Source organism: Neodiprion lecontei, chromosome 2 (assembly GCF_021901455.1).
Source record: "Neodiprion lecontei isolate iyNeoLeco1 chromosome 2, iyNeoLeco1.1, whole genome shotgun sequence".
Classification (NCBI taxonomy): domain Eukaryota; kingdom Metazoa; phylum Arthropoda; class Insecta; order Hymenoptera; family Diprionidae; genus Neodiprion; species Neodiprion lecontei.
Window position 1 is genome coordinate 3,534,326 of NC_060261.1, and position 14,137 is coordinate 3,548,462.

The following is a 14,137-nucleotide window of genomic DNA, read 5'->3' on the forward strand; positions in this document are numbered from 1 at the left end:
ACAATACATCAACCACATAGCTTAGATTTCGTTTAGATTTTGAGAATCTTTAGAAGCAGTTATAACAGTTTAAGCGCAAGTTTTACGTTTTTTTTTTTTTTTTTTAATCTTGTAATTCTCCCTTCACGGTCTGCATACCTTCCTCTTTCTGCACCGGAAGTCAATAATTCAGCGAATGTACAGCGCTGCTGCGATATAAAAAAAAAACAATACGAGTTCGACGACTGCTGAATCGGTGTATGGTACAAAAGCTAGAAGAAAAAAATGGAATGAAAAGGGGGTTTTGGATCGGAGATAGAGAAGAAAAAAAACGATACCGCGCGCGCATGTGTTCGATTTGGCAAATCGATGGTGGGAAATTAAGGTGTACGCCGACAAGATGTACATACATGCAGAGAACAGACGGCTAAGGTTTGAGGTAACAGCAATAACTCAGCTATTTCGGTAGCGATCTAAATCCGGCAGCGTGATGCCATACTTCGGGAGCAGCAGCAGCAGCAGCAGCATTAGAAGTAGAAGAAGCAGAAGAAGAAGGAGAAGAAGAAGAAGCAAAGGCAGCATCGTCTCAGAGTCTGAGGCTTGGCGCGCAGTCGCCCAAACACATCGGCCCCAAAACCACCACCACCACCACCACCACCACCACCTACCTTAACACCACTGCCTACCAACCCTCGAAGGTAACAACCATACTCTCGAAATTTGTCCTAACTAACAAATTCAAGCATCACCAGCATCACCATCAGCAGCAACAACAGTGGCAGTGGAATTGTAGGGATTTGCTTTTGTCGTTGGTCCCTTCTTCGGTCCCTGATCAGTACCAACCGTCAACTATCGTCGACTACGAGTGTGTTATATAGATTGTGACGTGATCCGGGGTTGCGGATGATGCGAAAATTTTCCGGGAGGTCGTCGAGTCTCGGTTCGCCGCTGGTCGTAGTCGTCGTCGTCGTCGTTACTCGGTGAATCGGCGACCGCGACCACATTTGGAGTCAGGGCAGTCGGCACAACGGCCAATTCGACACGCGCGATCCTCTTCCGCGGATTACCTACACTCGACGCCCAGTGCCTACCGGGCTCTCTTACTCGGTTATTACACATGTCCAAGAGTGCCGGTTGGTTCGAGCGAGACCGGAATTACATACGGAATTCATAATATCTCGTATAATATTCACCGCGATTCTTCGTACTCGACGGTCTGATTGCTCTCCTTACGGGGTCATGAGACCGCCAAGTTTCACGGCTTTATAGCCGCTGTTGCTGTTGCTACCGCTGCTGCAGGTGATAACCAGAAGAATTACTACCTGACACTAGTCAGTCCACTTATCGACGATTCCTCGAAGACCTGCCGCTGCTGCTGCTTGCTGAATATCGTAGCGCGTCGCGCTCATCCATTTACGTAAGTCATTTTTGATCCGCTTCTCTCCGAACGGTCTTCTTTCGCGCTTTCGTCACCTCCGGCTCTCTTCTCCCTCGTCTTTGTCTCCTTCGTCTCCTTCTTCTTCTTCTTCTTCTTCTTCTTCTTCGACTGCAGTCATTGCAGCTCGTGCAGTCGACCGATAACCACCGCTCCCGGTTATCTTCGACCGATGTAGGGAACATGGGGATTCCGTATGGATAGGGTTCAGTTCGAATTCGGGCTTCCCGGGGTCCCCGCGTTCCTTAGTCTCAGACGTGCGACTGACCGATCTATTTACGGTAAACCCTGAGCCGTCTGCATCACCGTTTTCAATACCCGCCTTTTATCGGTCCAACATGCAGTGGCTTCACGTTCTACAAGAGATAGCCGTTTTTACGTTCGAAAATGGGAAAACAACGCGTGAAGTTCGATTAGATCTAACTGAGAAGCACGTGCAGTAAATGATCGACATCTCCGAAAAGTGTTCGTACATACATACATGGATACAATATATATACATGTAGGTATATATATATGTACTTGTGACTAAATGAGGACACCATATTCAAATTGCAAGTGCACGTTTTTGATCGAATAACATGCGGAACCAAATTTGGATCTCGGAAGCTCTTCTATCGGGTGCCAAGTGTGTTTGAAGTTGGGATTCGGTGAAGTTGATCAGCGCAACGCGTTGTGCTGGAAATCTGGACGGAGGAAACGAACGTTTGATATTATCGAACCTGAACCCTCGGCGACCTTGTTTGAAAAGTTTCATTTCCGCGTGACGAATCGGTCAAGTATCAGAGGTATAGGTCCTTCCTATACTCACTCGTCGCGGTTGTGTGATGCCCGCATTCATAGACTTGTTATACCATTGTGCTGCACGATATACAACCACGTCACCGCAGGGATGCGACGACGACGACCTGCAGCCAAGCTCTCTAAAAGCGTGCGTCAACCTCCTAAATTTATCGTGTTAAACGTCGATAAGTCTCGAGTCCAAGTCTCGTAAGAATAAAAAAATTCGGTGTGGATTTCTAGAGAATATTTCACTATCTGACAAGTTCAAGTTCTGAATTTACCAAAAAAATTGTTCTATGGTAGTTCGCATCAGCCGCCATTGGTCAATTTTAACAGCGTAAATTTTTTACATCGATCAGGAAAGGAAAGTATAAACAAGGCTTGCTTGAGTTGGTAGACTGAAACCATTCAAGGAGCGATTGAACGACACCGGAATTTTTATATCGCGGGTAAAAAATTGGCGGGTAGTGTGCAAAGTAGCCTGACTGTGCAGCTTTGGTGGTTGGTGGCTGCAGATGAAGGCGGCGGCGGATCTTTCGGTCTAAATTTGCTCCTCGGGTTGATTCTATAAGAAGACCGTTGGGGTTATCGCTTTGCTGTAAACGGGGGTTTTCCACTTTGCTGTACCAACTTGTTTCGGTGTATGTATCTTTATCTTCTGAATGCGGTATATCATTCCTACACCGAAAGTCGCGCGGCTCGCAAAGATCGTCCCTCCAACTTCACCGACTCGGCTATGTACGTACAAAGAGAATCGCATATCCGCCTTATGGGAGACTCTTTTTGAATACAAAAAAGCTACGTGGGTAAGGTAACGCGACGTACAATTTCATCCCGCAGCATACAGCTTGCGGTCCTTACCGTGGTACGCTGTCAGTGTTCCGGATTCGACCCTGACGGTTATCCGGTTAGCAAATGTTCACCAGCGTCTGAACGACCATGAGCAGAAAAATAGGTTGAAGTGAGTAACGTTAACGTCACGAAACATCAGTATCATATTCATTGTTTTACAATTTTACTATGACTTTCAAGGAGTGGACTTTTAAAAAATATCGGTATCGTTTACCAAATTTCAGACAATTCCGATGACGCGAAGCAGAGATTTTTCTCGAACATTGGTCGTTACAGTAACGTTACTAACTTTGATGACGTAGCAGCAGTTAGACACGAATGATCACGATTCCTATATCCAAATTCTAAAGGGAAAGAGGTTCAACCTGTAGGTTCGCGAGTTCGATTATTCGGTTTGAAATATTATATCCTTTGGAAAAAACGTAATGTGTATGTGAAAGAAAAATATTGCGAGGGGATACCGGCTGGAGGTGAAAGAGGGGGAGGCTAGCCGGTCGTTTATACTTTGTATACTGTGGATATATAGTTGTGGTACAGTGTTATATTGTGTGTGATATTATTTATAGACTTCGCGGCCTCGTGGGTAGTGGCCGCGGTAGTACCGGGTGCAGTGATCAAGGCGTATTATACTTGCTTACATACGCACAAACCGCTACTACAGTTCAGCCGAAACAGATCTGAATGAAAAAATTTTCGTAATATGGGTGCATTTTGATGCCGAAAGGGGTTTTCGACCCCAAGAAACACAATTATGAAGTCATTTTTGAGCCGCATTTCCGGCGTTTCGAGCAAACAGGAAAATTTTACGTTTTTTGCGTTTTCTGCAAAAACTGCTATCGACAGATGATAAACGACTTGACCATCGTGTATTGCGGAAAATTCTACATCGAATTATATCCTCACATGCCGGAAACGGAGTCGGATTAACAAATTGAGAAAAATGTCATCATTTTACCAAAATTCCCCAGATCCCGTTGATAAATAGAATTTCTTCTTCCTTAATTTGTTAAACCAACTCCGTTTCCGGCATAGGAGGACATAGTTCGATGTAAAATATTCCGCTCTACACGATGGCCGAAAAGCAGTTTTTGAGGAAACCACAAAAATCGTCAAAATTTCCTGTTTTCTCGAAACGCCGGTTATCCAGCTGAAAAATAACTTCAAATTTGAATTCCTCAGGGTAGAAAATCCCTATACACAAATTTTTCCAGCCATATCCCGTATAGTTTTAATTCGGGCCTATTTTGGCTCAACTGTACGCTTCCAGCCCTTTCTCGCTTTGTACTCAAACCCACGTATTATAGATACCTACACTCGTCTGCAAAAGCTTTATTGCGACGTCTCTCTCCCTCACTGCAGATACAGATCCAATGTGCAAACCAAGTTTGTATTCGCCGCGTCTCGTGCCAAACACGCCTCGTACTATCATGCCTATAGAAGGTGTCTTCTCGTCTATTTTTCCGATTTCACTGTAGTTGTGTGTTTTTATACGTATTCATCTTTCTCCGTTTTGATGGAACCTAAAGTCAGATGACTGAGAGTGCCTTGAATTAGGATCACGAAACTATGTGAATGGGACAAAGTGTTTTTCCTTCGACTTGTATGGTCTAGGCGTAAGATACTCCTACGCGAATCGTCGTAAATATACCGCGGAGGAAAATAATAGTAACCCACTCAATACCAAAAAAAAAAAATAACAGGGTTGAAAGAGAAATCTTTGCATACGTGGTATGTGCATGTAAGTATTGGAGACACGGAATTAGCAAGAATTTGCGGTTTACGTTAAACAGGTCAAAAGAGCTATTTTCGCGTGTAAAATAGCAAGCTGCCAGAGCTGCGTGTGTGTGTGCGTACATAAAGCAAATGCGAAACTGAAGTGTTTGAAATCCTACGCATTGATTTTTTAAAAACGTGTCTCCCGTTGTGCGCAGAAAATTTGAACTAAATGACGGTACTACGCGACCATCCAACATTAGAAATGGAGGAAGAAAAAAACATCATCACCGTCGCCATGGGTTAAAATCGCGAAAACCGTTCATACCCATTGTTTGGCGAGAAGAAATAAGATAGAAACGAACCGACAGCAATGATGATTTTACTTGCTATAGTACCAATATCACGTTTTTTTTTTCTTTTTCTTAGAGACAAAATTATAGCGATGGATAGACTAGACCTTATTATATATATATGATGTTCTATTTATCCGGCAATGAATCTTGAATGATTCTTAAAACTTGTACGTCGTCGTCTCAGACATCCAGGTGGTCACGTAATTTTTTCCTTTTCTTCTTCTTATTTCTTATTTTTTTTCATTCTCCGTTTTGTTTTTATCTCGTCAAGAGCGTCAAGCAAGCATTCCTCGCGATATAAGCGGTGATAGATAAACTAACTTATGCACTGCGTTAAGCAAGTTATAATACGAAATGCATTATGTTGCACGCGTAGAAGGAACATATGCATTCCACATATTCAGACTGCACTCTAGATTCATTCGCTGTCCGTTGTTCAAAGTGGAGTGAACTTTCTTTTTGCTTCTACTCGAATTATTATCATTAGTAACGAAATTTTTGTTCTTTCTTTTTAGGCGTCCCCATTAGCGAGGTAAGATGTCGGAAACTGAAGGTACGACAAATCACTAAGCACAAATAATATATGTATATATACCTATATTAAAAATAATTCAATATATGTAATACGTAACGGAATGAGAAAAATAATATGCATGAAGTAGCGAATAAAGAATCGTCTGGAAATCGGATCACTGTCTGAAACGTTATGTACGATTACAATCGATATTCCAGGCACACCGTCGGTGCAGGACGACAACGAGGAAGCTTCGATCGATTCAACCGATGTCGCCAAGTCGGAAAGCGATAATGATGCCGAAACAGAAGACGTGAAGATTCCTCCGGAAGAAACGAAGCCCACTGAAACAGGTTAGTACGCCCCTTAACTTTTGAGCTGGTTAATTTTCCTCCATTTCCCAGACTCGGAGTGTCGAATAATTGATCCTCACATTCGTCGCAACCTGTTTCAGAATCAAAATCGACGCCGGTTAACTGCATCAGCAGCGAAGAAGCACCCCCGACGGCAACAGCAGACAAGAAGCCGACGAGTGATTCAGAATCAGTCGAAGCGAAGAAGCCGACATCGCCGCCGTCCGATCAGAGCAAACCGGGTGAGTGCAATTTGTTGCCTGTATTAGTAGAGCGGCTTCGTTCGGCGCTCGAATTGTCCTGCTCGAGTCAGAGCAGCGAGGATCCTCTGCCACTCGAAGACTCGGGTATCGACTCGGAAGAAGACCTCCGGATGTGGGCTTCCGGTCTCTGCCATTCCATAGAGCAGCAGAGCAACCAGAGTCCAAAGCCCTTAGATTTAAAGTTCCTGGAGGACCTTCTGCTGTCGGATATTCAGACGGCGCTTTCCCGGCTCCAGGATACCCTCAGACGCGTCGACGTCGGCACGCTCACAAAGTACAACTCGACCCTAGACTCGACGAATAAGCTTCACCTGCTACGGCTGATATCGAATCTCCTTTCGAGGCTGAAAGTCCCGGAGGAGCTTTCGGCCGAGCCATCCGAAAAGGCCTCGAAACCGGCCCAAGGAACCGGCGGTAAACGACGCCGGGCAAACAGACATACCATCGGTGTTTCCGCTGAGGAAATAGCCCACGCGAGGCGGCTACTTGACGAGAAAAACATCGGTAATGAGGTCCTGCCTAGTCCTTTGAGCCCCTGCACCGCGCAGGCCAAACCCATAATCGGTGCCCAGGTGCAACCACCGGTGGAAAAACCGGCGGAGGAAACTTTTGTCCGCAAATCTGGAGCTCAGCAGGTTCCACCTCCACCCCCGCCGAAATTAAAAACTTTTGAACAGGTTCGCGAGAAGCACATCAAGGACGCGATAAACCAGCAACAGACTGCCTACTACAACAAGAACAAGGATTTTTACAAGGAGAACGTATACTGTCAGCATTCCTCCTCACCGCCTCCGGAAATCGGATCAACGGAAGGGAACGTGGTACTGTTGGAAAATGTGATCAAGCGAGCGGAAATGTCGAGAAAAGAGGAGCGGGAGTTTCAGCCGGCAGAGGATGAGGAATACAGTAATCATCAGGTTCCGGCCTTTTACCAGCAGCCCGTTGCCTCGAAGTATAATAAATTCGTGGCGAAGAAGTCGAAGATCAAGAGAGCGAACACGATCGACATACCGAGCTACCTTAAACTGCAGGCAGAAAACTTTGGCCAAAATCAATCGGCGGCTCTGAGACGACCGATAGACATCGGGGACAAAAGTTTGGGAAACAATGCGAACATCATTCCAGCGTTCAAACCGAAAACGGACAACGACCGGAAGTTCCTAGCTCTAATCAACAAAAATAACGACACAGCGCCGAGCAACAGCAAACTGCCGTTCAAGTCGTTTAACTACAGACAACCGGACAACGTGGACAAGAATTGGAATAACAGGTTTTCCAACATAAAAACAACCTTCGACAAACCTGCCTCGCAACTCGTCTCACCTGCGACCGATGAGAACTCAAGGGTTACCGGCAACTCGGAGTCATCCTCAAGACGATCTTTCAGCGGCACCTCGGACAGCGGGGAGTCCGATGGGGTGGTCGTCGGAACGTTGCGACTGCCGTACACGACTCAGCCAAAACCGAAACAGAGTGGTTTCACCCACGCGCCAACGTCTCCGTTTCAAAGGATCGAGAAGCCCGCTAATCGGAGCGAAAACGCGTCGATATTCAAGTCGGGTTACCTACCGAAGGGGGGCAGCAACTCCCTTCAGGCAAAGGTGAAGATATTCAACCAGGAGAACGGAGGCCAGACCTTAGCTGCACCGAACTCGATCGTCGCGCAAAACAAGAACAAGTTCAACAAAATGAACGACCTGCAATCGCGGTACGAAACAGCGGAGCGAAAGGTCGCGAAAAATTTGAACCCGCAGCATGGATCAGCGGCGATTTCCGACCCTCTGAATCTGAGCCAATCGAGGTCAGACAATACCGTGCGCTCCTATTTGCCCGGGAACCGAAACGTCATTTCCTCAAAATTGATAGTAAACGCCAACGTGAACGGCGACGAACGGGCTGCGGTTAAACATCAGTATCCGTACATCGGATATCCCGGAAATACGACAATGATTACCAAGGCAGATAAGGTCCCGAGGAACGAGGAACGGACCGAGTATTACGGGCAGTTACAGAACGTGAATAGCTACCCGCCGAAGAAGATCGAGGAGGCCGAACCGCCGGTTCGGACTTCCTCACATTCGTTCATGATGCAGAAAATCGCGAACGAGCATAACAACTACGAGAATAAACCGAAGGTGAATCAACGGTACGTGAACGAAGCGTTGAGACTCAAGGACAACAAAGAGGAAAAACCTGGTCATATTCATACGCCTCTGAAATCACACTACATAAAGGCTGCGGGTACGCGCGAAAACTACAACAATTCGAGCAACATCGCTCCTCTACAAAATCATCATCCCAGAGTGCAGATCGTGAAACGGCAACCTCCGGTGCAAACGTTCAACAACCTGAACAGCAATCAGAATTCTAATAAACGACTATCGCAGGATTATTCCTCCCCGGAATACAAACCTCAGCAGGTCATTTATCCTCCACCATTAAACGAAGCGGTGACTCGTCTAAACAGCATTCCCGTTCAGTCCAACATGGCGAGCAAAACTCAAGAGAATTCCATTGTTTACGAGGATTCCATGACGCGAAACTTGGCCAGCCAAGCGAACGCAGTTTCTAACCAGCTGTCGGAAGCTAACAATAAACCAGCGTCTTCCATCATCGAGCCGAATTACCCGAGTCATCCTCACGGCTTTTACAGACCAAGCGATACCTACAACGTGCAGTATTCGGCCCAGCCGAGAAGAGACACGACGACTCACCGTCAGCCTGGTGACTATACGAACCAAAGTAATTCGGTGAAGATCGCGAAGCTTCCAGAGGAACATACGCATGCAGATGATCCTCGGGGCTTATCAGGGTCGTACGAAACCAATACAAGCAGGACGATGGCGAAGTCGCAGCAGGATAATGAACATCTGCAGGCTAATAAGTTACCGACGAGGAATAATACGTCGATAAATTATAAGGACTCCGATTACATTCCTTATCAGAGTTACAAAACGAGGAAGGAATTCGGCTCGAACATGGATGCCAATTTGAGGAACTCGTACCCGGAGACGAAGCATTACTACAATCACGACCACGCTCATAATCCGACTCAGAACGAACGAACGCACAACGATCAGATGGTTTCTTCCTCTTCTTCTTCGTTGGGTGAAAACAACCCTGATAAGGAAATCCAGATGTATGTAACGGAGCCGGAAACACCGGATGTGGCGAGCATCGACGTGTTCCGGGATCAACGGATGCTTCTGGAAGATGAGAACATCCAGAACCAGGACATCAGCTCGGAGGGAATCGTGACGAGGTATCAATGCGCGATTGCGACTGTCGCCACGACTCCGGAAAGCTCCGAACCCGACCTGAGCGAAGTACCTTTCCCCAATCCAAAGCTGTACAACATGGAAGTGTCGGCTTATCCCTCCTCGACGAATGACCACATGTCGGTCAGCTACGGTGGATATAACGATAGGAAGAAACCATCGGTCGAAGTTAACGACGAGTCTGCGGACGCTTTCGATGAGATACAACGGCACAATTATCTCCAGCAGCAAATTATCAATAAGTTACAGAACGACGCTGATAATTCGAACAACAAGAATCAGGATTACCCACGGAGAAAATCGCTGGAAAAGTTCAAATGGGATGACAAGAAGTCGTCGGAAGTTGATGAGACTGTAAATCGGAGATCTTCGTACTACGAGAAGATAAATCCCTTGTCCCATTTTCCATTCGGCAAAAGTCAGCCTTCACCCCCTGCAGCGGTTGTTGTTAAACAACACGAGGAACCGGTCATCGAGAGCAACAACACACTCGAGAAGATAAACATGTTCGAGGAGAAGAGTCTTCTGCCGTTATCGTCTACGGCTAGACAGCGATTCAGACCGTTGAGCATACCCAAGTTCGAGAAACCCAAGGACTTTCCACCGCCAAAAATCAACGTTGTCACACCGTCTAAGGTCGTGCAGCAGCTCAAAAGCGACAACAAAGATTCGGGGATAATAAGCAGCTCGACGAACATGATCGATTCGAGCGACGAGTACCTGATGTCCTGCGCAAATAGACAGTCTCGTTCCATAGTTTTGTCCAAGTCCGAATCGTGGCATCAACTGGCTTTGAGCAGAGGGAACTTGCAGCCACCTCAACCAGGGGCACCGAATCCTCTTCTGAAGCCTCCCAAGTCGAAGTCTCCAGCTTCGCTCAGACTGTCGAAGCAGTACGAAGCTCCGTTGGCCTCGGACAACATGAAACGAATGGAAGAAAAGATCCAGAGATACTTTAACAGTCCAACGAACGTACCGAGTTCGGAATCATCCAACAACAACAGCAGACGAGAGAGCAAAAGTAAACGGCATTTCTCGTCCTCGAAGAAGAATCACAGTAGCACCGGAGGAGGAGTTGGAGTTGGTTTAGCGAGGAGTCAAACGATGCCGCATTTGTACGAAAATGATAAATTACTGCTCGACGAGAATACCGACGTTGAGAAAGCGTTCGATAGCCTATTCAAGGAAGCAACTAGAACCGATAACCGTCATTAAACGTGGATAAATAGTCTATAATAAAGCCATAAATTTGTTTTTAATTAAATAGTAACGTTTACAAAAACTAAAACTGAGTCTGCAAGAGTTTAGAAGCTGTGATAGCCAAACGCAGTTTTGTATGTCGTGTCTGATGTGTGTTTCCGAAGCCCTGGGATAGATCATGGACGGTTGTTATATTTGAGGCAGCCCTGATAAGCAGTGAGTTCTTGTTTCATTTTTGTACAGTATATACATTTACTTTATTGCGTTGTACACTAGGGTGATCTTGAGAAGGTCATTTTTGAATTTCGACCGGCTAACCCCCCCAAATCGGCTCCACATAATTCAAAAACATATCCTTAATTTTTTTAGATTTTCATCTCGTCTCTAACCCATGCCCCAAAGAGGGTGGATTTCCCCACTCAACCCTTTCAGGCGAACATCAAATCTATCGAACGGATTTAGATGAAATTTAGTATAGGGGAATTTTTTTGGTCGCTGATTACGAATCTATTCTCAAAATTTGAAAAAGCAGAGTCGCGAATGCAATATGGTAGACCAAAACCCTAAGGAGTCACTTGATATTGCCATATTGAATCCGCCATTTTGAATTTTGTAATTTCAAGTTCAGATTCGCAATCAGCGACCCAAGGAACCCCCGTCCAACCAAATTTCATCTAAATTCGTCCGGTAGATTCGATATGCCTCTGAAAGGATTGAATGGAACCTACCCTCTCTGAAGCACGTGTTAGAGTTGAGATAAGAATCTGAAAAAATTAGGGAATTATTTTTGAATTATCTAGAACAGATTTGGGAGGCAAGCCGATCGAAACTCAAAAATTATCTTTTTAAGCACCACCCTATTGTACACTTAATTTGAAAGAGAGCGAGGGAAAATAAATGAAAAGAAAAAATATTTCCTTAGAAAAAAAAAATGAATACGTGATATTACAATATACATAGTATTCTTCAATTAAAAAATAGAATAGACAATATTAACCAGTAATTGAGAGTGTGATTTTTGGTTTTTCAATCAACGTTCCACATTTACCTATTTTATACTCATATTAAATTGCCTTGCAAGATTTTATATCCTAACTATGTAGTCCTAATAGTCCAATTATTTAACAGAGTTGCCCATTACCATTATCACTATTATTATTATTATTATTATTATTACTATTATCGCAAATGGTTTTCACATATATTAATCTAGTACGTCGACTTATTATTCATGTCTACATAATACTCTATATTCACACTTTAAATATACGTATTTCCTACTTTTATAAATTATTTTTTTCGCTTTGCATCTGGAGTTTGAATTCATTAGAATTTATACCTATAATTGTATACTTTTTAAATAATTTCGAATGTAGGATTTGGCCAAGAAAATTTCGCACAACAAATATCATTTCTCATCTGCCAATGGTAATGATAAAATTTTATAAAAATGAATAGTCAAATTCGTGAACTAGTCTGAGAATCCTTCCACAGAAGTCGAAAGTTTTTCATCGTTAGCGTTTAATGTTGATTCCTTTTAAATCTGTTGTGCAACAAAATTAAAAAAGCAATGTCTTTTCGTATACTCGGTAAAATTATTGGACGTTGTTTTTTCTTTTTTTTTTTTTTTTTCTTTTTTTTTCTATGCTATGAAATAAGGTTTAACAGAATTCTCCAATTCTTGTTCTTACAGTATAATTAATTGCTTTTGCCAACCCATCTTCGAAACACGCACTACACAGCACACATCAGGCATTTGCAATCAGTATACCTGTACCTACGTATACATAAATTATATAACATACCATATACACATAATTATTGCAGACAGCACGATCCTGCACTGATGTGTGCCGATTTGAAATTATTGTTATTATCCGCATATCAGTAATCCCAAAAAAATCCAAACTTACTACATAATAATCCTCTACTATGATGATTTGGTAATATTTTCCGTGTAATTTTGATCATGGTCAGATAAATCAGTGCGCTATGTGAAGTTTTTCCGTTTTTGTTGTTGTTGTTTTTTTTTTTTTTTGTTTACCCCCATTTTTTCACGTAATAAATAATTCAGAGTTTAGTTTGATCTACGCATTTATTTTTTTTTTAGATGATTTTAACGTGATGATGTAAAGTTAAAAAAATCATTTTAATCATTAGTCAAGTGATATTAATGATAGAATGTAAAAATTATTGCATGTTCATAGTCAATACGTAGAAAGCACTGATATTTGAAATAAATTTTTCACATATAATATAATAACTTTAAATATAATTCGTAAAGGTAAAACCGAATGGTGAGCATCAGGTAATTTTTCAGCACCCAAGAAGCCCATATCACCATTTGCTAAGTTTCGTCAACTTGATCGTCAGAATAGTGCTCCAAAATCACCAAGGTACTTATATATAATTCAGTGTGAAATTAAAATTATGTTATGTAAAATTCCTCGATTCGCAATCACTATTGGAAATATTTCTCATTCGTTATCGTAGCACACCTAAATCAGCTGGGAAGGACTTTCAGTTCAAGTTCACCGACCCTGTGGTACAAAATAATGCTGCTCTAATCAAGGAGAGACTATTAGCATGGTGTCGCGCCAAGACCAAGGAATATGAGGTGCGTAATAACAGTGAAAGAGAAGCCTTGCGCAAGTCAAAGGTAAAGAATTCTAATCTCTTAATATGTTTCGCAGAATGTTCAGCTCGATAACTTTTCGACAAGTTGGAACAACGGATTGGCATTCTGTGCGCTGCTTCATCATTTCAGACCTGATGCTTTTGATTACCATAGTCTTCGCAAGGAGGAACGTAGGAAGAATTTTGAATTGGCTTTCACCAAAGCTGAGTAAGAACCAATTTATTCTACATAATTACGAAATTTTACTAAAAATTCCTCGACTCGAACTGCTTTTCTATAAAAGAAACTTGTTTCTTAGAAAGAAGCGATCGTGCAGTGTAGTCAAGATGATACTGAATACATAATTGATTTATAAAATTTCAGCGAAGTTGCAGGTATCGCACCGTTACTGGACGTCGAGGATATGGTTATAATGCAAAAACCAGACTGGAAGTGTGTTTTTACCTATGTTCAGTCTATCTATCGCCGCTTCAAGGATGAGGATTGATTATTAATCTAATGATCGTTGTTTTGTTATAAACTTTTTGTTACTCATTATTTTAACAGACGCGTATTTCAACCTCATAAATAATATATATATATTCATAAATAAATATATACATATATATATATATAAATATATATATTTTGTGATTAACAAGATGCAATAGTATTGGCAGGTCTGTGTACCATATTATTTGTATAATAATGCTGATTGAACAGATGAACTTTGTAATTTTTATACATATATATATACATATATATATATATATACCGGGCATTTTATTTATTTA

At 42.9% G+C, this 14,137-nt stretch overlaps 2 protein-coding genes and 1 long non-coding RNA gene across 3 annotated transcripts; all 3 read left to right on the forward strand.

The window, feature by feature from the left end:
- Positions 1 to 683: 683 nt before the first annotated feature.
- Positions 684 to 5,985, forward strand: LOC107224432. The gene is made up of 3 exons (XR_006902699.1): positions 684 to 1,396; positions 5,634 to 5,650; positions 5,851 to 5,985. It is a non-coding gene; the product is annotated as an uncharacterized LOC107224432 (long non-coding RNA).
- A 248-nt stretch (positions 5,986 to 6,233) lies between these two features.
- LOC107224337 lies at positions 6,234 to 13,271 on the forward strand. Its single transcript, XM_015664351.2, has 3 exons — positions 6,234 to 10,942; positions 13,047 to 13,122; positions 13,220 to 13,271. Exon 1 carries the CDS (start codon positions 6,359 to 6,361, stop codon positions 10,739 to 10,741), a length of 4,383 nt encoding a protein of 1,460 aa, XP_015519837.2. The 5' UTR covers positions 6,234 to 6,358; the 3' UTR covers positions 10,742 to 10,942; positions 13,047 to 13,122; positions 13,220 to 13,271.
- On the forward strand, positions 13,021 to 13,851 carry LOC124292602 (smoothelin-like protein 2). The gene is made up of 4 exons (XM_046730403.1): positions 13,021 to 13,034; positions 13,220 to 13,343; positions 13,420 to 13,571; positions 13,728 to 13,851. The coding sequence occupies exons 1-4, from the start codon at positions 13,021 to 13,023 to the stop codon at positions 13,849 to 13,851; spliced, it is 414 nt and encodes a 137-aa protein (XP_046586359.1).
- The last annotated feature ends 286 nt before the right edge of the window (positions 13,852 to 14,137 follow it).